Source organism: Drosophila suzukii, chromosome 3, assembly GCF_043229965.1.
Source record: "Drosophila suzukii chromosome 3, CBGP_Dsuzu_IsoJpt1.0, whole genome shotgun sequence".
In the NCBI taxonomy this organism is placed as follows: domain Eukaryota; kingdom Metazoa; phylum Arthropoda; class Insecta; order Diptera; family Drosophilidae; genus Drosophila; species Drosophila suzukii.
In genome coordinates, this window is record NC_092082.1 from 68,191,722 (window position 1) to 68,212,034 (window position 20,313).

At 42.3% G+C, this 20,313-nt stretch overlaps 5 protein-coding genes across 7 annotated transcripts; 2 read left to right on the plus strand and 3 right to left on the minus strand.

Annotated features, from left to right (window-relative positions):
- Positions 1-305: 305 nt before the first annotated feature.
- LOC108017562 (mitochondrial import inner membrane translocase subunit TIM44) lies at positions 306-6,519 on the minus strand. Of its 3 annotated transcripts, none has more exons than XM_036816629.3 (4): positions 6,409-6,519; positions 2,471-2,551; positions 1,870-2,407; positions 306-1,808 (listed from the first exon to the last, which is right to left on the minus strand). In XM_036816629.3, exons 1-4 carry the CDS (start codon positions 6,502-6,504, stop codon positions 1,144-1,146), a joined length of 1,380 nt encoding a protein of 459 aa, XP_036672524.1. In that variant the 5' UTR covers positions 6,505-6,519; the 3' UTR covers positions 306-1,143. The 3 variants fall into 3 exon arrangements, with proteins under 3 accessions (XP_036672524.1, XP_016940137.1, XP_016940136.1); XM_017084648.4 differs by lacking the exon at positions 6,409-6,519 and adding an exon at positions 2,663-2,827; XM_017084647.4 differs by lacking the exon at positions 6,409-6,519 and adding an exon at positions 2,663-2,826 and having other exon boundaries at positions 1,870-2,551.
- nanos (RNA-binding protein nanos) lies at positions 3,275-6,971 on the plus strand. Its single transcript, XM_036816631.3, has 4 exons — positions 3,275-3,597; positions 3,665-4,043; positions 4,958-5,415; positions 5,859-6,971. Exons 1-4 carry the CDS (start codon positions 3,559-3,561, stop codon positions 6,120-6,122), a joined length of 1,140 nt encoding a protein of 379 aa, XP_036672526.3. The 5' UTR covers positions 3,275-3,558; the 3' UTR covers positions 6,123-6,971.
- On the minus strand, positions 6,861-9,095 carry Nsun5 (Nop2/Sun-like domain containing protein 5). The gene is made up of 4 exons (XM_017079814.4): positions 8,925-9,095; positions 8,600-8,849; positions 7,480-7,977; positions 6,861-7,425 (listed from the first exon to the last, which is right to left on the minus strand). Exons 1-4 carry the CDS (start codon positions 9,045-9,047, stop codon positions 6,995-6,997), a joined length of 1,302 nt encoding a protein of 433 aa, XP_016935303.4. The 5' UTR covers positions 9,048-9,095; the 3' UTR covers positions 6,861-6,994.
- On the minus strand, positions 8,013-8,600 carry LOC108013833 (uncharacterized). Its single transcript, XM_017079815.4, has one exon. The coding sequence runs from the start codon at positions 8,555-8,557 to the stop codon at positions 8,162-8,164; it is 396 nt and encodes a 131-aa protein (XP_016935304.4). The 5' UTR covers positions 8,558-8,600; the 3' UTR covers positions 8,013-8,161.
- A 1,604-nt stretch (positions 9,096-10,699) lies between the features above and the next one.
- Positions 10,700-19,628, plus strand: sqz (squeeze). Its single transcript, XM_036816848.3, has 3 exons — positions 10,700-11,420; positions 16,359-16,910; positions 17,635-19,628. The coding sequence occupies exons 2-3, from the start codon at positions 16,551-16,553 to the stop codon at positions 18,892-18,894; spliced, it is 1,620 nt and encodes a 539-aa protein (XP_036672743.3). The 5' UTR covers positions 10,700-11,420; positions 16,359-16,550; the 3' UTR covers positions 18,895-19,628.
- Positions 19,629-20,313: the final 685 nt, after the last annotated feature.

A 20,313-nucleotide genomic window follows, 5' to 3' on the forward strand; every position in this document is an offset into this window, starting at 1 on the left:
ATACAATAACATTTAACATTCTTAAAGGCTTAATTTAAGTATAAGATCAATAAAACTTTGTATATTTTAAACAATATATTTAATTGAGCAAGAAACTAGTCTTCTCCACAAAACAGCATATATTTTTTAGAATTCGAGTGATAGTTAATGATAAAAATTTGAGCAAAATGCATTAAATAATTCAAATGCTTTCTAAAATTTAAGAAAGTTTTCATAACTTTCAAGTCCATTATCCTACAGCTGGTAAAAAGAAATGTATACCTATAAAATTTTCTGGCTATCCCATATTAATCAAATCGACTAAGTAAAAGTATTGGATTTTTTATTGTATACACATAGTAGCCTGGCGCTTACGGTGGCCCAATGGCCAACCATAAACTTGGATGTCTGTGATTAAGGTAAGGTAACATAACACTTATATCTCAAGAATTCACCAGTTGCTTCAATGGTATATATCTAAAAATATTGAAGTATTTATTTTTTCTAGACATTCTGAGTGGCGCTCGGGTGTACGTACAACTCTTTGGATTCCGTGTGTACAGTCAATTTGCAGTGCCCAAGCTGCCCTGGGCGAATTCCGTATTTACAAAAGACGGGGTCGGGATCTGGATGATGGGGTCGGGATATGGGTGGGGCCTTAAAATACCTAAACTCAACTATACTCAACAATTTGTCTTATGGTCACTACTTATACGCCTATGCCGGCGTTTGCACTTTAAGCTTCAACTTTATAGATTTGGCCAGGACACCAGCGGAGGAACCACGATCCCGACGGCCAATCCCCGCACCGATCGTCGCTTCCGTGCTATCCTGGACAGGGACCGATGGGGGGCGTGGCCGCGAGGAACGGTCGACCGGGGGCGTCGTTGGGGAATGAGTGACTAGTCCCGGAATTCATGGGGGAATCTTTCGCGGGACCGACCAGCAGCCCCTGCCGGGCGAACGCAGTCGATTAGTGGCGGACAAAACTTTCAAAGCAATCGAAAGCGAAACCTTTGTACACACTTGATAGATCCTGCGGGTCGAGTTCGTGGTCAGTTCGTCGTCAATGCTCAGTGTCCAGTGATCTTTTCGTTCGTTTTGTGGGTGAGAGAATGAGGGAAACTTAAACGGCTCGGTAAAAAAGAAAGGCATGGCAACGCGCTAAACAAATTGCTCCTGGCTGTTGGCGGACAGCTCCATCAGCCGCCAGGCAGCCTTGGGGTTGAGTTCGTTGCGGTCGCGGCACAGCACCCAGACGTAGTGCACCCGCATCACCTTCTCCGGATCGCCCTCGACGACCTGTTTCTTCTGGTCCCGCACGCACATGATCTGCTGCGCCTGGAACGTGATAATCAGTACGGGTCCTTGCTCCATCACCTTGCCCATGGCCAGTTCGATGTTCTCGATGTCGAGGATCTTTGAGTCCAGGTACATGCCGGCCTTCCTCGCCTCCTTGATGGGGGTGGCGATAATGTTGAACGTGCTCTCAAAGCACCAGTCCTTCAGTATCTCCAAATCGCCCCGGACAATCGACTCCAGGATGTTGGGGATGATGTCCGTTTCGCAGTCGTGCAGGAAGTCCTTCTGATCAAAGCTCGGGTCGATCTTCACCAGCTCCGTCATCGTTTCGGACAGCTCCGTCTTCGAGAAGAGGCCGCCCATCACGTCGGACACTTTGTCGGTAAGCAGGCGGGAGGCACGGATCACGGGGTTCTCCGACTCGTCATACTTCACCTTCCAGTCGAGGACCTTGTTCACGTAGGTGTTGTTGTTCTTGAAGTTCTCCCACGATTCGTAGAACTTGGAGTCCTTGTGCAACTCCATGCCTGCCAATTGAATTGGTTAATGTACCTTAGACCTTTGTAGGGGGTATAGATAAAGACCTACCAGTTGCTTCCGTGTTGGGTTCCACAACGCGATCGCTGTCGCTCATGTCCAGTTGGACTCGCTTGCGGAGCTGGAGAGGCGCACGGTAGACCCGGTTGTCTATGCTAGCGTTGTCCATCTCCTTCTTGATGATCGTCGTCGTGCTGGAGATGGCTTGGAAGGCGCTAGACTGGCCCAGCTTGCCGCTGGTGTCGGTGATCGTGTCGCTGACGCCCTTGGCCTTCCTCGACAGCTCCTCGGTGACCTTCTTGGCCAGGTCCGACTTGCTGGCGTCGTCCAGGACATCGCCCACGCGCTCCTTGATGGCGCCCAGCTGCTCCTTCAGCTTGCTGGACGACTTCTGCGCCTCCGATTCGACTATGTTGAACTTCTGGCGCGCAGATTTCAGGGCATCCGACTCCTCAAGCTTCTGGGCCTCCTCGCGGAACTTGCGGATGTTGTCCTTGATCTCCTTGTTCTTGTCCATCTCCGACTTCATGTTGTCGAAGAACTGCGAGAAGAAGCCGGGCCTGCGACTTGGCGCGCTATAAAAGCGGGGCTGCGGGGTAAAGTCATGACTTAATGCGGGGGCAACTTGGGTTTCTAAAAGCCCAAGTCTGACCTGCTGCTGCTGCAGATTCTGCGACGTCTGCTGGAACGTGAAGAGACAGGCGCGATCCCGCGCAAGGGCAGCTATTCTGTACTGCAAATGGAAAAAAACCATTGAAAGCTCATCCGTTTTAACCTCGAAATGTGCACATGTAGGGGGTTATCTCTGGGGCGCCAGTGTAGATCGGGATCTGAGGGAACCTACCATGGTGGGGATTAGGTGACCTTTCGCAGGGGATCCGACCGATGGCGAATGTTCGGGAGTATGGCGTCAGAGGCTCTAAACTTTATGTAATTCCTGCCGCGAACCACGCACGTATCAGCGTCAGCTGTTCTCTTCGTTCAGCGCGCGCCTGTGTTGCAAAACGTCCGTTGTCCGTCGGCGATAGTTTGCGCGATAGTTCGATTCGTCGGTAGTCCGATAGTCCCGGGCCGATATCATGAGAGGCCGTCACAGCGCGCGATATTTGAATTGTGTGCGGGGATTGTTGTTGTGACGGCGTGTGGGTTTTTGTAGTTTTAGGAATTTGTTTCCTAGTTTTCATTGATATGTCAAGCTTAGTTGCTTGGTTTTCGTATTATGTAAGGGCGCGGTTAATGGTGGTACTGGTTTATATAATACTGACAAGAATCGTGTATAAAAAATATTGGGCAACTGGGTCTATTTTTCAAAAGATCTATAGTCTCCTTGCAGTACTTCTGTTTTTTGGTAAAAAAAAATAAAGCTTTATAACGCTTAAAAAATATCGATACGTTTAGGAATCGAACAAATTATCGCTGCACCTCCCCTCTGGGCCACCTCTAGCCAGGAACCGTTAGATGGCGCGCGCAGCTTTACAAAATTCCAAGAATTCCCATTCCGCTGAGATTGTTCTGTGCGCTTTGTAGATGAAGCCAGTTGTCTCCGGGACATTACATTTTTTTTTGACTCCGCTCCACGATTTAAAGCCCAAAACCGAGTTTTGTTACATGTACATTATTGTTAGATAAAGAAGTATCGCGAATACTTCAGTTGATTAAACCAGGCTTGGTTTTTGGTTTAGGATCCGTGGAAAGCAGAGAGAGCGCGGATAACGGTAACTTTCGAGCCGGACTTTCGCCATGTTCCGCAGCAACTTGGAAGGCAGTGGCGCAGCAGCAGTAAGTGTGGAGCACCCCCCTTTCGCGATAAACCCTCCTACAAAGGGTTTCCATCTTCTGCTTGCAGGACAACTTTGCGGCATTCCACGCAAGAGGAGGACTCAATATGCTGGGCCTGCAGGACATGTACTTGGACACCAATGGCGCCAACTCGTCGTCGGCGACTCTCAGTCCGCCCAGCACCCCCCTGACGCCACTGACCCCCGACCCGCCGACTGCCCAGACGACGCACTTTCCCCTCCTGGCGGACAGCGCCGCCTCTGCCAATACGCTCCTGCTCCAGCGGCAGTACCACTACCACTTGCTGCTCCAGCAGCAGCAACAACAACTGGCCCTGGCGCAGCACCAATTGGCCTTGGCTGCATCGGCGGCGGCGAGTCACCAGCACAAGGACGAGATTGCTCGATCTTTGAAAATCTTTGCGCAGCTGACGACGGGCGCAGCAGGTGAGTAAGGAGAGGGACGAATAGCGAAATGGCGTCGTAGAAAACGGAATGGAAAATGCAACAGGCGAGAGCGAGACGACTGGCTGTCCGTGTACAGTTAATCCAAAGTCATGGGCTTATTTCAAGGGGGGTTAAGAGAGCAAACTGCATTGCATTCCAATTGGTGCACACAGATTGTTTACTTTGTTTGTATCCTATTTCCAATATTTCAAAGCTCTTTGAAGAAGCTTTTAATGTTTATTGTGTTATATTAACGCAATTTTAAGTTTATTACCGCCTTAAAAATCTTCCAAAGGATATGTGCTTAATCAACTCTAAGATTTTAAAATCAAATTGGGAACAACCTGTTTGACGTTTATATTTCCTTATCTTTAATCAATACTATTCTGAGTTAACGAAGCTAACATCCTGAAACTGATTTATACCATTCGATTTTCCCCATATATTGTTTATCACCTAGTGATCAGATCCTCCCCTTTAATAAGTACATATTTCCAACGCCTCTGACTTTTCGGTCGTTGACCTTCAGATCACTTGCGCTATTTCTTTTCTTAACACTCAAGAAAGCCATTTTGGTGTTTTCTCTTCTCCGCTCTGTTTACGATCCTCGAAATTTGCATGTTCTTTCCGTCTCTACTCCAAAACTAACGCGTTTTTCAACAGTGATGATCTTAACTATTCAAATGCCAGCATTTTCAATTTTGTATTGTTTGTTTTCTATCTCTTATGCTAATATATGAGTGGTTCTTAATTTTATTTAAATTACTTTATTATTTTAGTTATAACATAATTTATAAAGATGGAGAAACCAAAAAATGGTCCATATTTTCATAGCTTTTTATATGCACCAAAAGCCAAAATCAAAATGTCTTTGATCGATCTGAACGTGATAATAAAAAGCTTCCTATTTACAGAAAACACGACTGGCTCCATGCACGATGTAATGCAGGATTTTGCAACCAACGGCTATGTGAGCGATGACCTTGGCCGCTTTTCCTACGGGAGTGCTCCGCCTCAGGCGCAGACACCTCCGCCGGCTCAGCAGCAGCAGCCACAACAACAAGGAATGCACTTGCCACTGGGACGCAATCCTGTAATGCAATCCAATGGGGCCAACTTGATGTCCGTGGCCACACCACTGGCCAGCCAATGGCTGCACAACTACCGCGAGCAGCTAAACAGCGTATGGAGAAACATGTCCTACACCAGTGCCGTGCAGGCCCAGGCACAAGCTACAGTTGCCATGTCCCCCAATCTCGGCATGGGAATGGGTCTGGGATTGCCCCTGCAGCCGGAACAGCTGCGCGGTGCTTCCAATCCCAGCAACAACAAGGTGCACAAGCGATACAACAACAACAACAAGGCCAAAGAGGTTAGTGGTCCTGATCAAGTTTTCAAGTAGGAAGTGAGAAATATTAAATAAAAAGTCTTAAAAAATAACATGAAAATTGGAAATCCTTTAGAATTTAGTATAGTTCTGGGATTTTAATAAGCTATTATTTATATATAAATTATTAACTTAAGCCTTTAATATAAGTCTAAGGAATGAATTCCAAATCAGAAAACATTTGAATGGTTTTTAAGTTGATGGCCACAATTTTCAATTAAACCATTTGCTCAGTACTTATTTATAAATTAATTTATGAACTGTCCTTGTTTCTCTATCAAGTCTTAAGATCATATCTCTTTTTTTTAGAAAAATTCAAAGCAGATTTGGAACTTTCTATCTAAGATAAACCTGACAAATCCTTAAAAATCTACTTATTTTCCATTTTATAACTTTGACATTAAAAACAGTTTCCTAAACCCTTACAGATCAGTCGCCACTGCGTCTTTTGTGAGAATAACAACGAGCCAGAGGCGGTGGTCAACAGCCACACAGTAAGAGACAACTTTAACCGAGTACTGTGCCCCAAGCTGCGCACCTACGTCTGCCCTATATGCGGGGCATCTGGGGACTCGGCGCATACCATTAAGTACTGCCCCAAGAAGCCGATTATCACTATGGAGGATGCCATCAAGGCGGAGTCATTCCGCCTGGCCAAGAGTAGCTACTACAAGCAACAGATGAAGGTCTAGAGAACACATCCGGCAGGAGCAGAGGCTCTGGCAGCTTTTGCAGCGTTTATATAGTCAGAAATATATATACGCGTTCCGATCGCAGCTGGATTTACCAGATAGATAATACATTTAAATAGCGCCTGGCGCGTTCGATTTTATAGAGTTTTAGAGACTTATCTCGTGCCTATATTCCTTATAGTATAGTCAAAGAGCGATCACTCAAATCAATTCAAAGTCAATTATTCGAAAATTTATGTCCGTTTCTGTGAAAAGGAAACCAATTTTGTAATGGAAGAGTACTCACAATATCGTAATATTTGTTCAATCGTCGTGGCCGATAGAAACATCTCACAATACTAGAGTTAACCGATGGAATTGGTCTGCAACAGGTCGCCCTCATTTTGTCAAATGTTCGTTTGCGGCCGAGTAAATTTCGATATATCTACAAGTGATATATAATCTGTACTAAATTTTGAAATAGAACACTTTGAATTTCGAACTGTCAATCGTAATAAATATTAGAATTTAATTTGAAGCTTGCTAAAGGAAAGAGCAAGGAACACTTTCGTTACAATCGGCTACACTTACATTTTTATTGTGAGTTTTTAAATTTTGACATTCCGCAGTTTTTCATAGGATAAGCGAATAATTTTTTTATTACATGTATCGCTAAAATTCATTCCAACACATATATCTATATAAATGTTATATATTTATTTCATCGTGTTCTCAATCCCTAAAAATGTAACTACAAAATTTATTAGATTATAATTTTTTTTATTTTTTTATAAAGATGTACATAACTGAAGTTGAAAAAATTCAATGGCGCAAGTGCCAAATAAAGGTTTAGTTTACATTCTAAGCGTACATTTCATTTTCTGGTTTTGTATCTAGCTTCCGTCTCCTTCGGGGCGCTTCTCAAAAAGGGCCAGGAAGATGCCGTCGGTAAGATCGCTGTCCGGAAGAGAGTATAGGCAGTTCTTGCCTATCTTGGCGAACGCCTTGTCGCCCACATTGTTCCACTTGTTGCGCAGCGCCTTCTTGCAGCTGAGCAGCTTAAAGGATGGATTGAACTGTAGGCAGCGCTCCACCACCTGTTCATTCTCCTCCTTGTACAGCGAACAAGTGCAGTAGGCGATCCGTTTAACGTTCGGAAAGGCGCTCATTGCGTGCGACAGGATCTTGATCTGCAAGCCGGCTAACTGGTACAGCCGCCTGTCGTCCTTTGGTTCGTCGGCCACGGTGATGCGGCTCTGCATTCCGCTGCCAGTGCAACTGGGGTCCACCAGGATGTACTCTACGCCCGGAAACCGCTCGGGTACTGCAAGAGGGATGTTATTTTTATCGGGTATTCACTAAATTACCAAGAACTTACAGAATCTCAGCACGTCGCCCATAATGGGGGATACAATCTCGCAGCCAGCCTGCTCGGTTATGTCGCACAGGGCACTGTAGCGTTCGGCGGACTGCTCCACGGCGTAGATGACTCCCTTGTTCTGCATCACGTTGCACAAGTGCATTGTTTTCATGCCTGGAGCTGCGCACATGTCCAGCACAGTTGCTCCTACCGGCGGGGCCAGTAGCTCGGCGGCCAAGCATGTGGCCTTGTTCTGCAGTATAAACTTCTTGCTGCGCACCAACTCATGGCGGGTCCAATAGCTCCCTTGCTTGGAATGGAAGACGAGCACGCCTTCCACATGTATATCTCTCATGAATTCATCCTCCTCCAGGGCTTTTACAGCGGCCAGGAAATCGTCGTAGCTTGCGTCCGCCGGGAGTTCCTTGCGACGCCACTCCTCGCCAGCCAGATACTCCAAGGCCTCCGCCAAACTGAACAGATTCGTGTTGATGCGCACATAGCGGGGAATGCGTGCTATTTGGGTGAACAAAAGACAAATAAAATCAGCGTTTAAAAGTGTGTCAATGTAAGATTTATTTAGGGTAGTATGGGGTTACTGATCCTTTAAAAGAATTGTATGACTTGAAATGGTTTGGTTTGCAAAAATGGTTTTTGTTCTTTTTGCATGGGCCCAAGTAGCATGTGGGCTTTTTTTAGGTTACTGCTCCTTCTTGTCCTCTTCATCTTCGGTCTCTTCCTCCTCATCCTGCTCCACCGGCTCCAGTGGTGGTGGAGGCTTCTCGCGGAAGGCCTTGAGCACATACATGGCCACAACCAGGTTTACGACCAGGACAGCCGTGAGCACAGACCAGCAGTTGACCGTAAAGACATCCAGATGGGGAAAGGACTCCTGCAGCCAGCTGCGCACGCCGTAGAAGCCTAGGAAGGGCAGCGTGAACATGAGGACACTGTAGGCCAGCAGCCAGAGGAAGACCTCGGTGCTGGTGTCCTCCTCCTGGGGATACTGTTCCACCGGAGGCTCAACTTCTGCTGGAGGCTCATCGATGGCTGCTGCCACCACCTCGGCCTGCTGTTTCCTGTTCTTTTTGCCCATCTCAGCCTGCTAATACTGCTAGTTGGTGGAAGGGTAACCTGCCTTTTCCCTGGAATTCGGATTCACCGACTGCCGCCTGTAGTTTCTCCTGGTAACTTCGCACCGTTTGCACGGGTCTGCTTTCGCCGTTCAGCTGCTTCCGGCCGAAGATAAGTTCGGTCACCAAAACCTTGGCCAAACAGGGCTCCAGACCGGGGTTATCCTTGAGCAGTCCCGATTCCTCGATGGCCTTTTCCACGGCAACGCGATTATCGCTGTAACGTTTTAGCACCGCCTGCAAACTGCCAACACGCTGCAAGTGCGAAAGAGGAAGGGAGAAAAGTGATATATTCGCCTGATTCTTGGCCCGGAGGTCCTCGCCACTCACTGCATGCTTCTCCTCGGATATCAGGGCCTTGATGGACTTCTTCTGCTGCAGTGCCGTCTTCAGGATCTTGGCAGTCGCCCGGTATTGGGTGGGAACTTTTACGGAATGCGCTTTTTTACTCATTTTCGTCACGTGCACGTGTATGCGTTGTTTTCGCTAGAGGTGGCCTGGCCACTCACGACAGTATCGATATATCGATTGCTTGGCCGGTGGCGTTCACCAAAATAACGTGATCGGTGATTGCTCTTCCATCAGCTATCAATGATCGTGTCCTTTTCCAATACAGCATTGCCAGCGCAAAAAGATTTCTGGATAAATCGGGTATAAAGTCTTACTACATTTATGTAGCTGTTGAAACTTGCAACTTAAAATTATAAAAATATTGCTTTATTCAAGTTAAAAATTATGTCTCAGTAAGTGGAACGAATTTTTCTAAAACAAATGTTTGCTTGTACATCTACAAGTGCAATCTCTTAAAAAAAATGTAATTTGCATGGCAAAATGTTATATGGAATAAGTTTCTTTACGTTTTTGGGAATAAAAAAGTTTAAAAATTACTGTAGCAGATTCTTGAATTCTTCCTGCACATTATAAATGGTTTTTAGACGCCGTGTTTAAACTTAATCTTAATTGAGCAAAAGCTTTTTTTCAAGCTAATTAAATGTTAATGAAAGTGTCACAATTTATGTACAATGTAAAAAAACATAAAAATATTTAACAAAAAACAATTTTTTCTTGTATCTACATACATATGTATGTACATTGTACATATGTACATAACTATAACTATAATTTGTACTTGGCTGAGAATCGAGACATGGAAGTTCAACTTTCTTTTCTTTTTGTCTAAAGCTTAAAAAATCCAAAACAACGGGTTTTCCTCTTTGTTTTTTTTTCAAGGAAATTTGCACACAAAACGTTTTTTGAATAGCATCGACCAATACATTTAATGTTTAAATATTACGTAACTATCCCAACTGGTCAATTGTACCCATACAATTTTTCCTTGTGAAGGCACTTAGGTAAGTTGTTTTTTCATTATCCAATATTTTATATACATATTTTTATTTCATTTTAAGCTTACCAATTGGCAAATACAAGGATATTTAAAATTATGAAAAAATCAGTAAAAAAATTTATCAAGTTTTAAGAAAAACATTGAACATTAATTGTAGTATAAACATTTATTTTAAAAAAAAATATAGTATTATTTGTTTTTATTCTTTATTTAAAAAATTATTCATAATAAATTGATAAAATATTTGAAAACAACTGGTCTGTACATTAGTCATTCGATTTAATAAAAATGTTTTTAACCAAAAAAATGAGTAAAAGTTCAATATTCTTAATATCTTATAAATGAAGTTTTGCTTAAACAAATGAATTTTAAACTGGTCAAATAACCATCACAGGAATGTGATCCTAAAGCGAGTCGGCGAAGTCAAAAGGGTCAAGACACCCGGAAGGATTCATGATGGATGTGGGGATGTGGAGGATATTTTTTTGTTCCCTCTCGCCAGAATTTGGCCCAATTAAATTCGGTATTCCAAAAAAAAAGCACGCCTCCCTCCCCGAAAACACAAAAAACAAGAGGCGCCGGGAACAAAAAACCGGAATCGAGAGCGCGAGAGAGGAAGAGAGGGCCAACTACACACATAAAAAACATAAACAAGCCTTTTTTAATATGTGCGAGAGAGAAAAAAGCAGAGAACAAGAGAGACTCCCTCCCTCAGCGCTACTACTGATTATTGAAAAAACGCGCTCTTCGCAGTGATTTTTTTTCAGTTTTCGAACGAACGCGAACCCGAACAGTTATTCTTGCTCCTCCTCGCTGCTTCTGTTTCTGTTTTTTGTGTTTGCCGCGACGTAAACAAGCGAAGAGCGGAGCTTACGCCCCCTCCGCCCCCACGCCCCCTCGCAACGTGCTCTGCTCGTTGTAATTGCAATTAAACGCTGTCACTCGCCGAAAAAAAAGACAAAATTCGGGAGTCCGAAAAGGTTGACAAAAAAGGGCAAAAAAAAGCACAAGTGCAGAAAAAAAAAACAGAAACTTGCGAGCGCGTGTGTGTGAGTGCTGGTGTGCGTTGGTGTCTGTGTGTATATTTTTGGCGTGCGCGGCCATTTTTTCTTGTTGCCACTCGGGGTTTCTTCTGCGTGCGAAAGAGAGGCCCGATCCGCCGCAAAGAAGAACGTAGCAAACTACGCAAATCCCCACTAAATTCGCTAATTTGCGCGAAATAAATCAATCGCGGGAGGCGCCGAGAAACAAACAAAACGTACATATGTACATACGAAAATAAAGTGCCGCAAACCACAAACCAGCGTGCTTGTGTGTGTGTGTGTGTGCTAAAGAGGTGAGCACACCCACCCACCCACAATCAGTCGGCGAACACGTGCTCCAAAATATCAACAAAAGTTGGCCCACAAATAAGAAAAAAAAGGGGCAAAAACTGCAGCGGAACCGAACGCCGGAACACAAAAGGCACTTTCAAATTGGTTAGTATTTTACGATGCACGAGCATGTTTTATTTATTTGCCTTATTGGACAAACACACTTGGCGATTGAGACTCGAGTGTGTTTGTTGCTCTTTCCCGCGCTCAAAGCACAGTGGAATTTGCTACGATAATTCTGGAATCTAGGACTCGGGCCAAATAAATCCTTAAATATAGTAAAAACATGTAATATTGTGAATATACCTTCTACATATATTTGTTTAAATTCGATTTCAAAAAAAGGCTCCAATTTTATATGTTGTTTTGTAGGTAGGTTCAGTTATTATGAACCCTAAGGATGGTGCTTAACATTTTAGTAGACAACAAGTTTAGCCGTATTATTTATAATTTTTCCAAAATGTGTCAATATAAATTTGAAAGTTTTTTTTACCACATTGTATTTTTACAAAAATTATATAGTTTTAACCTCATCAAAATTAAATATTTTAAATAAATTTCAAGTTATACATTTTATTAATTAATTTTGTTTATTTCTCATATAACTCGCTCAAAACGGAAAAAACGAAAAAAAACTTTTTTTCCTGTAAGTTTTGTTCTACAAAAAACTTTCACATATCCGTCAATCAGTTTTTTCATAATCCAAACTTTAAATTTTTTTATATTTTCATTTTAAAATTTTTTAAAAATTGATTGAAGTAAAATATGGTTAAGTAATATTTTTTTTAGAATTCACCGTCGTATAAAAAACTTAAAACGTATAATGTCATATTAACAATTTTTTTTTGTACGTTTTAATCAAAAAGAAATTACATTTTTAGCAGGGTTATCAATAAATTTTTTTTTAATTTCAATGGAGGGTCCTGCTTTGCCCCACTGTCCCGCTGGTCAAATATTTTGAACACTTCTTCCACATATTCTCTCTCTGCAGAAATAATGTACATAAAACACTGTTGGCCAAATGCGACTGTCAACAAATAATTAAGCTAGAATAATTTGAAAACCATTTTCGCAAACGTGCTCCATTATTTGACCATCCGTTTTGTAGCTTGTTTGACTTTAATGTTCGTTCCCATTCATTCGGTGGCGGTTTTTGTTTTTTATGTTTGTGTGACGTTGTGTCTTTTTTATCTTCCACTTTTTTTTTGTATTCATCAAATATTCGCTTCTTTTTTTCGCACACATGTCGCCCCCAACCAGAAAGAGAGGGGGAATGGCAGAGAGAGAGCGGTCCGAATTGCGGTTATTGCGCTGATGTTGTTGTTGCTGTCCGCCCGCTCGTTTGTTTATGTTGCTCTCTTGCTCGCTCTTCTGCTCTCTTTTGTTTTCAGCTGCTCGCGCTCAATTAATTTTCGTTGATTCGTTTTTTGTGTGTAGTGTAGGTTTTTTGTGTATACCATTTTATTTATATGCTTTTTGGGCTTCTCTTTTTCCTTTTTTTCTGTTTCGGTTTTTTTTTTTGTTTTTTGGGGGGTTTTTCTTTATGTTGTATTTTTGGGGCCTGCCCGATTGCCCATTTACATTTATCAGGTTGAGTGGCCGATTTTCCGTGTTTCTAGATCTGTAGTTACACGATTACGATTCCGGCTTCTGTTTTTTTTGTTGGTCGCCACTTTCGCTGGTTCTTTTATTGCAATTGCTTGAGCGGCAAACAATTGTTTGTTTGTCGCCCCGTCTCGCTCTGAATGTGCGCAACAAGCGAGTGGCGCGTCCTTTTTTATTTGCATTACATTACCCTCCCCCTCCACGCCCCGCCCCCTCCATGGAATTCCTTCTGCCATGCTGTTCAATTGTCCAACGTCAGCACTAACAACAACAACAAAACCGGTTTTTTGACCAGGCAGGAAAAAAAAACGAAAAAAAAAATAAAACCAAAAATTGAATTTACCTCTGACGTCAACTCCCACCCGACCAAAAGGTCGCAGTCAAATTCGCGCGCGAATCTTAAATTTACACACCATAGTTCTAGGTTTATTTCCCATCATAAGATAATAGGCTTTAATCTGGCTTTGGCTTTATATACATGTTCTTGTTTTATTACTGAAATAGCTCTTATAGTTTTGCACATTAATAAACAGATTTAGCTACCTATAAAACATATCTATTGCTCTGTTTTTTCTTATTACTGTTGACCACACAATTTAATTTTAATTAAAAGATTAGATAGTTTAAGTTAAATAACCGTTTCAGTTAAAAAATCGAAATGTTTACTTGACTAAATTAGAATTCCTTTTATATCCTTTAAGGCCATGGCTCAATGATTAAATAAACATAAAACAATTTTCTTTTTTCGTTTTAGTCCAAAAAATAAACATGTTGGTTAAACTTATTTTTTCAAATTGGATATATCAAGTCTGTCTATTCTTTTTTGCGTATGTCTAAATATTTCCTAATGCAGATATAATTTTTTACGGGTTTCTAGTAAGAACATAAACCTCCGAGATGATCGGTATTACAGTCAGAGACCTAATATATTCTTAAATATTTTGTATGCTCAACAGATATTTTACAGTACTAACAGAAAATAGATTATATTTTTATGTTTCTGCGTATGTGTCACATTATTGGTAAACTGATTGACTTAAAACATTTAAAAACTTTCAAAACAGTTGTTTATTGTTTGTCAGTATTATTCTCTGAATAAATCTTATTCACACATTTTAATCAAACAAACACATAGCTTATCAACTTTCCTTGTTGAATCAACGACATAAATTTTCAAAAATAAATTGACAAAATCAACAAATTTTTTGTAACAAATTATTTTAATTATTTCATTTACCAATCTGAATATTTTTAAACTTAGTGCCTTACACAGCTACCAGGAACTTTTCAAAATGCTGCATAGTTTCAGCTGAATTTTTTGACAGTTTTTTTAAAAATCATTTCCGCTTAAGAACTAGATATGTTCGAGATCTTAGAATTAAATCCGCCAATCCGTTAGACATTTCATTGAAGATTAGACCCAAAAAACATCATTGGCTGTTTCTCATAGGTCTTCGAAAATGTTGATAATAATTTGATAAAATTTACAAATATTTTATTTACCAACCTGAATGTTTATACGCTTGGTGCCTAGAACGCCTTTCAGGAACTTTTTAGAACTTCAGAAGAATTTTCTGACAGTTCTTAAATATCTAAACCATATCCGCTTTCGAGTTACATTTGTTCGAGCTATCAGAAATTTAAATTTTTATTTGACTTAAAAGTTATAAAATTTTTAATTTCTTTGTCAATCATATTGGCACTTCATTAAAGATCAGACTAAAAATATCATTCGTTCTCATAAGCCTACGAAAAACAATGTTGAAAATATTTGATAAAATTAACAAATATTTCCAGCTCCCGGGAACTTTTGAAAAATTTAGGCAGAATTTTCGGACAGTTCTTGAATATCTAAATCATGTCCGCTTTCGAGTTGGATATGTTAGAGTTCTCAGAATTCAATCTACAGTTTTATATCCTGTTTTAAATTTTTATTTGACTTGAAGTTATACAATTTTTAATTTCTATGCCAATCATTTTGGCATTTCATTAAAGATTAGACTCAAAAACATGGTTTTTTTAAACAATCTGAATATTTATAAATTCAGTGCCTGGTACAGCTTCCAAAAACATTTCAAAATTCTGCAGAGTTTTTTGCCAGTTCCCGAATATCTAAACAGTGTCCGCTTTCAAACTAGATAATTTCAAGTTCGCAGAATTCAATCTACACTTTTGTATCGACTTCTCCATTCTCCATTTGTTTTTTATACCCTTGCAGAGGGTATTATTATTTCAGTCAGAAGTTTGCAACGCAGTAAGGAAGACGTTTCCGACCCCATAAAGTATATATATTCTTGATCAGCATCACTAGACGAGTCGATCTAGCCATGTCCGTCTGTCCGTCCGTTTCTACGCAAACTAATCTCTCAGTTTTAAAGCTATCGTCTTTGGCAGGTAGTATATATGTCGGAACCAGCCGAATCGGACAACTATATCTTATAACTCCCATAGGAATAATTGAAAAAAATTTTTTTTAAATTATATCTTTGGTGTTTTTTAACATATAATCTCGTACGCTTGGAAATAACATTTTTTAATTAGTTCTGAAATTCGAATTTAATTTTGTCAAAATCGGACGACTATATCATATAGCTGCCATAGGACCGATCGGAAAATTAGAGGGAAAATAATATGAAGCAAATTATAGCTTCGGTGTCTTTTGACATAATATCTTATACTATTGAAGAATATTTTGAAGAATTTCGAATTAAATTTAATAATTATAACTGCAAGGGTATGCAAAATTCTGCTTGCCGAAGTTAACTTCCTTTCTTGTTTTACTTAAAGTTTCAAAATTTTAAATTTCCCGCCAATCATTTTGGCACTTCATTAAAGATTACAACCCAAGAAGATCATTGGTCCATCGAGAACTAAGCTGCGCCGCCCCGAAAAGTGCCGGAGATTTAGTTGCATTCAGTTCTCGAGGTTGTTGACACGTTCCGTTGGCGCCCCTGACTTTTTTTTTGTTTTTTTGCCAACCCATCACCCATTACCTCCCCACAAAGTAACCGCGATTTCAACTCTTCAGGCCAAAAGCGATTCCATTTCGCTTTCCATCGTGTTGTCACCAACAATTTCTGGCCGCAAGCGCCTTTTTTGTTTATCTTGTGATTTTTTCCGTTGACCAACTCTTTTTTGCCCGGCATTGTTATTAATTCTTTTCGCTTTTTGCGCTCCATTGGCAACTTTTTTACTGGGTTGAGCAGTTGCTATATATCTTCTTCGGCCACTTTTTGACTTTTGTTCCAGAGCGCAGCACGTTTAATTCACAAACAATTAATTAATTCATGCACATTTATGTTAATGTGCAGAAATTAATGTACCCAAAGGCGGGGAGTAGAGGCGGCAAGGTGGCGGAATCGAAAAGTAGTTTAAGCACTTGTGCCGACTGGGCATAAATATGTGGATTCAAGAATTACAATATTTCTGTACTTTCAGCACAAAAACGCGCCGAGTTGTGTAAGCCCGCCAGTGGGGTGTCGACTTCCCGACGACGAAGACCAAAACCATCGCTCCCATTCACTTGCCCCACCCGGATAGGCTGAGTCCGCTGCCCACCACGCCCCCAAGCTGGACGCTCGCACCATCGCCTACCGCCCTCTGACCCTCGGCGGCCACCAGACGCCGCTTATGGCCGAACTGCCGACGGCGCCGAACGGCGTCCCCAGCGGCGATTACCTGCACCGCTCCATCGATCAGCTGCGTTCCCTGGGTCACCTGACCACGGCCCAACTGGTCCACGACTACAAGCCCTTCAACATCAGCGAATTCCGGCAGAATGTCGCCGAGCGACTGGACTACTCCCTGAAGAACGGCCTGGTGCAGCACCAGCAGCAGATGGTCATGGAGCAGCAGCCACATCCGGATCCGCAGCAGCAGCAGCACCTGCACCACCCCCAGCAGCAGCAGCAGCAGCATCCGCCCCAGCTGAAGGTCAGCTACAGTGCACCCAACTCACCGCCCACGCCCCACGAGCAGCAGGAGCAGAAGGTGAGTGTCTCCATCCTAGGATTCCAAGAAAAATATTAAGGGGAATCAAGAAAATATTTTATTTATTATTATTGTTATTATTTTTAAAAGTTTCGTTGTAATCCACTTTTACTAAAAACATTATAAAACCTAAACAAACATTATCATAATTGAAGAATAATACAAATGTATATTGTACATATTTCAAAAAGGCCCTGTGAGTAAACACTCGTTCGGTCTATAATTTTATAATATGTATTATCTCTCTTTAAAAAAAAACAAGTTTAAACATTGGTTTACAATTTTAAAATGGGTAAAATTTCTCAAGATTAAACTTTGTTTTATAATTTTAGAATATGTTTAATCTATGTATATTTAAAAAAACATGATTAAACGAGTGGACTTTTTGCACGCGTCTGCAACATATATCCGTTCTTGATATTATAGTTTGTTTAAATTAGTAAAATAATCGAAAGGAAATTAGTACTATTTAATATTTTCCAGTAAAATTCTTCAAAACCTTTTGTACAATATGTAAAAGTACTGAATGTGCATTAATTTTTCAACAAATTCGATTTAACTTTTTAATTTAATCTGAAGTAATTACTTAATATGTTCGATATACATATCTCTTGAAATAATTCAACACCATATCTTGTTTTTAAAATTTTATTTAACAATATCATAATATTTAAAATATTGCTTTAACAAATATTGACTTCTAACGATGTTTATTTATTTTCAGTATGACCCGAGTCGATCGCCGCCGCGTCAGCAGATGAGCAGCGCAAGTGGGAGCGGCAGCAACGGATCCTCGCCGGAGGAGGAGGGCCGTCGGGGCGACGGCGACCAGGCGAAGCCCTACAAGTGCGGTTCGTGCAGCAAGTCCTTCGCCAACTCCTCGTACCTGTCGCAGCACACGCGGATCCACCTTGGGATCAAGCCGTACCGCTGCGAGATCTGCCAGCGCAAGTTCACGCAGTTGTCGCACCTGCAGCAGCACATCCGCACGCACACGGGCGACAAACCGTACAAGTGCCGGCACGCCGGCTGCCCCAAGGCCTTCTCGCAGCTCTCCAATCTGCAATCGCACTCACGTTGCCATCAGACCGACAAGCCGTTCAAGTGTAACTCCTGCTACAAGTGCTTCGCCGACGAGATGACCCTGCTGGAGCACATTCCCAAGCACAAGGACTCCAAGCACCTGAAGACGCACATCTGCAGTTTGTGCGGCAAGTCGTACACGCAGGAGACCTACCTCCAGAAGCATCTGCAAAAGCACGCCGAGAAGGCGGAGAAGCAGCAGCACCGGCACACGGCCCAGGTGGCTGCCCACCAGCAGCACGTCCCGGCGAGTGGGATCGGCTTGAATCTGCAGCGACAGGCCATGAACGATGTGAATGCCGCCTATTGGGCGAAGATGGGGGCGGACAGTGCGGCGGCCTCGCTGGCGGAGGCCATTCAGCAGCAGTTGCCGCAGGCCGCTGGTCAGCCATACGGCAACTTCGCCTCCCTGCAGCAGCAACACCAGCAGCAGCAACAGGAGCTGCTGCAGCAGCACCATCAGCGATTGGCGGACACGCCAGGCCACTCGCACAGTCCTCACGAGGAGGCCGCCGGCGAGGATCTCGTCCTGCGTCAGTCCACGCCTCAACATCACCTCCAGCAGCAGCAGCAACAGCAGCAGCAGGCGCACCAGCAACAACAGTCGCATCACCAACCGTCTCCCGGACCCGGATCCTCGGCCTTCACTCCACTATCAGCCACAGTGCCGCCCCCACCTCCGCCACATCTTCAACAGCATCGCGGACCTCCGGCGGCCACCGCCGCCTATCTCTATCAGCAGAATGCGGCTGCAGCAGCGGCTGCCTTTCCCACGCAGCTCATCTCGCTGCACCAGATCCGCAACTATGCCCATCAGCCAGGAGCCGCGGGCCTCATCGCTGGCGATCACCTCACCCTCGGCCTGAGTGCTGTGAACGCCACCAAGGAGAAGGCGCAATAGTACAGGCCAGGTCGTGGCCAAAAGAGGCAGCAACGATGACATTAGCTTAGGGTTTTCGTTTAAACTGGTATGGATTCAAAGGCCTGGAAACTCTACTGTTGAATCCATATCAATTGAAACACTCCAAGTATAAATAAGTTACGCTTAGTTAGGCGCAAGTTGGCAGTGGTTTGGGAGCTGGGATTGTAATTGGTTTCCTTAAGCCTCTCCCCGAAACACGAATGAAATCAAGTTAAGCCTAAAGTTGTATACGATTCAGCCAAAATCAACTCCATCACTGCCTAAACCCATAAGGAAACCAACTGCAATCCTTAGTTCTTCCGCCCTTCTCAACTAGAATTTTAAGATAATTATATATAGGTCAACTCAGGATTTTCTACGCGATATTTATGCCCCTCTTTTAACTATCTATAAGCCAAATTCAACTTAAAACTCTGAACTATTTGAATATGTCGATTTTAAATAGTTCAAATTTTTAATATCAGCCAGGAGCCGTACAAAGTACGGCGATAGACATAAGTGCTAATTATGTATTTTATAGTGTACATAGAAGTTTTTAAAAGTGTGCTGTACATTTAAACGTATCAACCTAGCTATAGGACCCTAGATACTTTCTAATTTATCAACTAACTAGTAGAATAAGGATATTTTCTACTTGTTAGGCAAGCTTAGAGAGAAATCGATTTGAAATTGTAAAATTCAACCAATAAAGTTTAAACTTATTTATAAAATAATTACTTTGGTGTTTTAAACCTTCCGCAAGATTTGCATTTTCACTGGCGAATCTAAGCGGATCGAATTTATGCAACGATCCAGAAAAATGCAACCTAATCCGCTTAGCAACCTTAAGAATAGACTCTTTGTGCCCGAGGCGACATAAGAGATTTATGTTCACCCCATATAATCTGAGTATCCACAGGGAAATGTAGGGCTACGATCGCATCAAAGTCTGTCTTTAAATTTCTCCCAGCCGCAGCTGCTGTTTGGCTTAAGACGTGACAGTGGCGTAGTTTGAGGGGAGATTCGAGGGGGTCAACGCTCACTAAAAAGTTCCCGTCGGATTCTTCCCTCGATTCGAAATGGCTGGCTACGCTCTGATGGCGAATAATGATTGATGACTGATTGAGTCTTCGAGATTTTCGGCTGATCGACGCGAAGATTAATGGAAATGATTCATTTGGCTTGATTCGCATTGAGTTCCTTTCAGCATGCTTTGCATAAGCTGGTATGGGTATTTTATACCTGATATAAAACTAGTTCATCCATTGCCGCGTCTTAAAATTGGAGTCTTCTTCAGTCGTCACGATTTGCAACTTCAGATCAGAAAATGTACTTAACAAATGAGTAAATCAAAACTTTTTGGATAACTGAACGCTTGAGATGATAGACTTATAGAGATTCAAATTCCTTTGATGGATT

Bases quoted from the DNA above. Each gene is read 5' to 3' on its own strand.
- nanos (XM_036816631.3), top strand. From the start codon at position 3,559: ATGTTCCGCAGCAACTTGGAAGGCAGTGGCGCAGCAGCA. The intron at 4,044-4,957 runs GTGAGTAAGGAG...TCCTATTTACAG, and splicing joins GCTGACGACGGGCGCAGCAG to AAAACACGACTGGCTCCATG. The intron at 5,416-5,858 runs GTTAGTGGTCCT...AAACCCTTACAG, and splicing joins ACAACAACAAGGCCAAAGAG to ATCAGTCGCCACTGCGTCTT.
- LOC108017562 (XM_036816629.3), bottom strand. From the start codon at position 6,504: ATGAGGGCGACCTGTTGCAGACCAATTCCATCGGTTAACTCTAGTATT. The intron at 2,552-6,408 runs GTGAGTACTCTT...TTCCATTTGCAG, and splicing joins TGAACAAATATTACGATATT to TACAGAATAGCTGCCCTTGC. The intron at 1,809-1,869 runs GTAGGTCTTTAT...TTCAATTGGCAG, and splicing joins ACCCAACACGGAAGCAACTG to GCATGGAGTTGCACAAGGAC.
- LOC108013833 (XM_017079815.4), bottom strand. From the start codon at position 8,557: ATGGGCAAAAAGAACAGGAAACAGCAGGCCGAGGTGGTGGCAGCAGCC.
- Nsun5 (XM_017079814.4), bottom strand. From the start codon at position 9,047: ATGAGTAAAAAAGCGCATTCCGTAAAAGTTCCCACCCAATACCGGGCG. The intron at 8,850-8,924 runs GTGAGTGGCGAG...TCGCACTTGCAG, and splicing joins TATCCGAGGAGAAGCATGCA to CGTGTTGGCAGTTTGCAGGC. The intron at 7,978-8,599 runs GCAGGTTACCCT...TCACCCAAATAG, and splicing joins ATCCGAATTCCAGGGAAAAG to CACGCATTCCCCGCTATGTG.
- sqz (XM_036816848.3), top strand. From the start codon at position 16,551: ATGGCCGAACTGCCGACGGCGCCGAACGGCGTCCCCAGCGGCGATTAC. The intron at 16,911-17,634 runs GTGAGTGTCTCC...ATTTATTTTCAG, and splicing joins ACGAGCAGCAGGAGCAGAAG to TATGACCCGAGTCGATCGCC.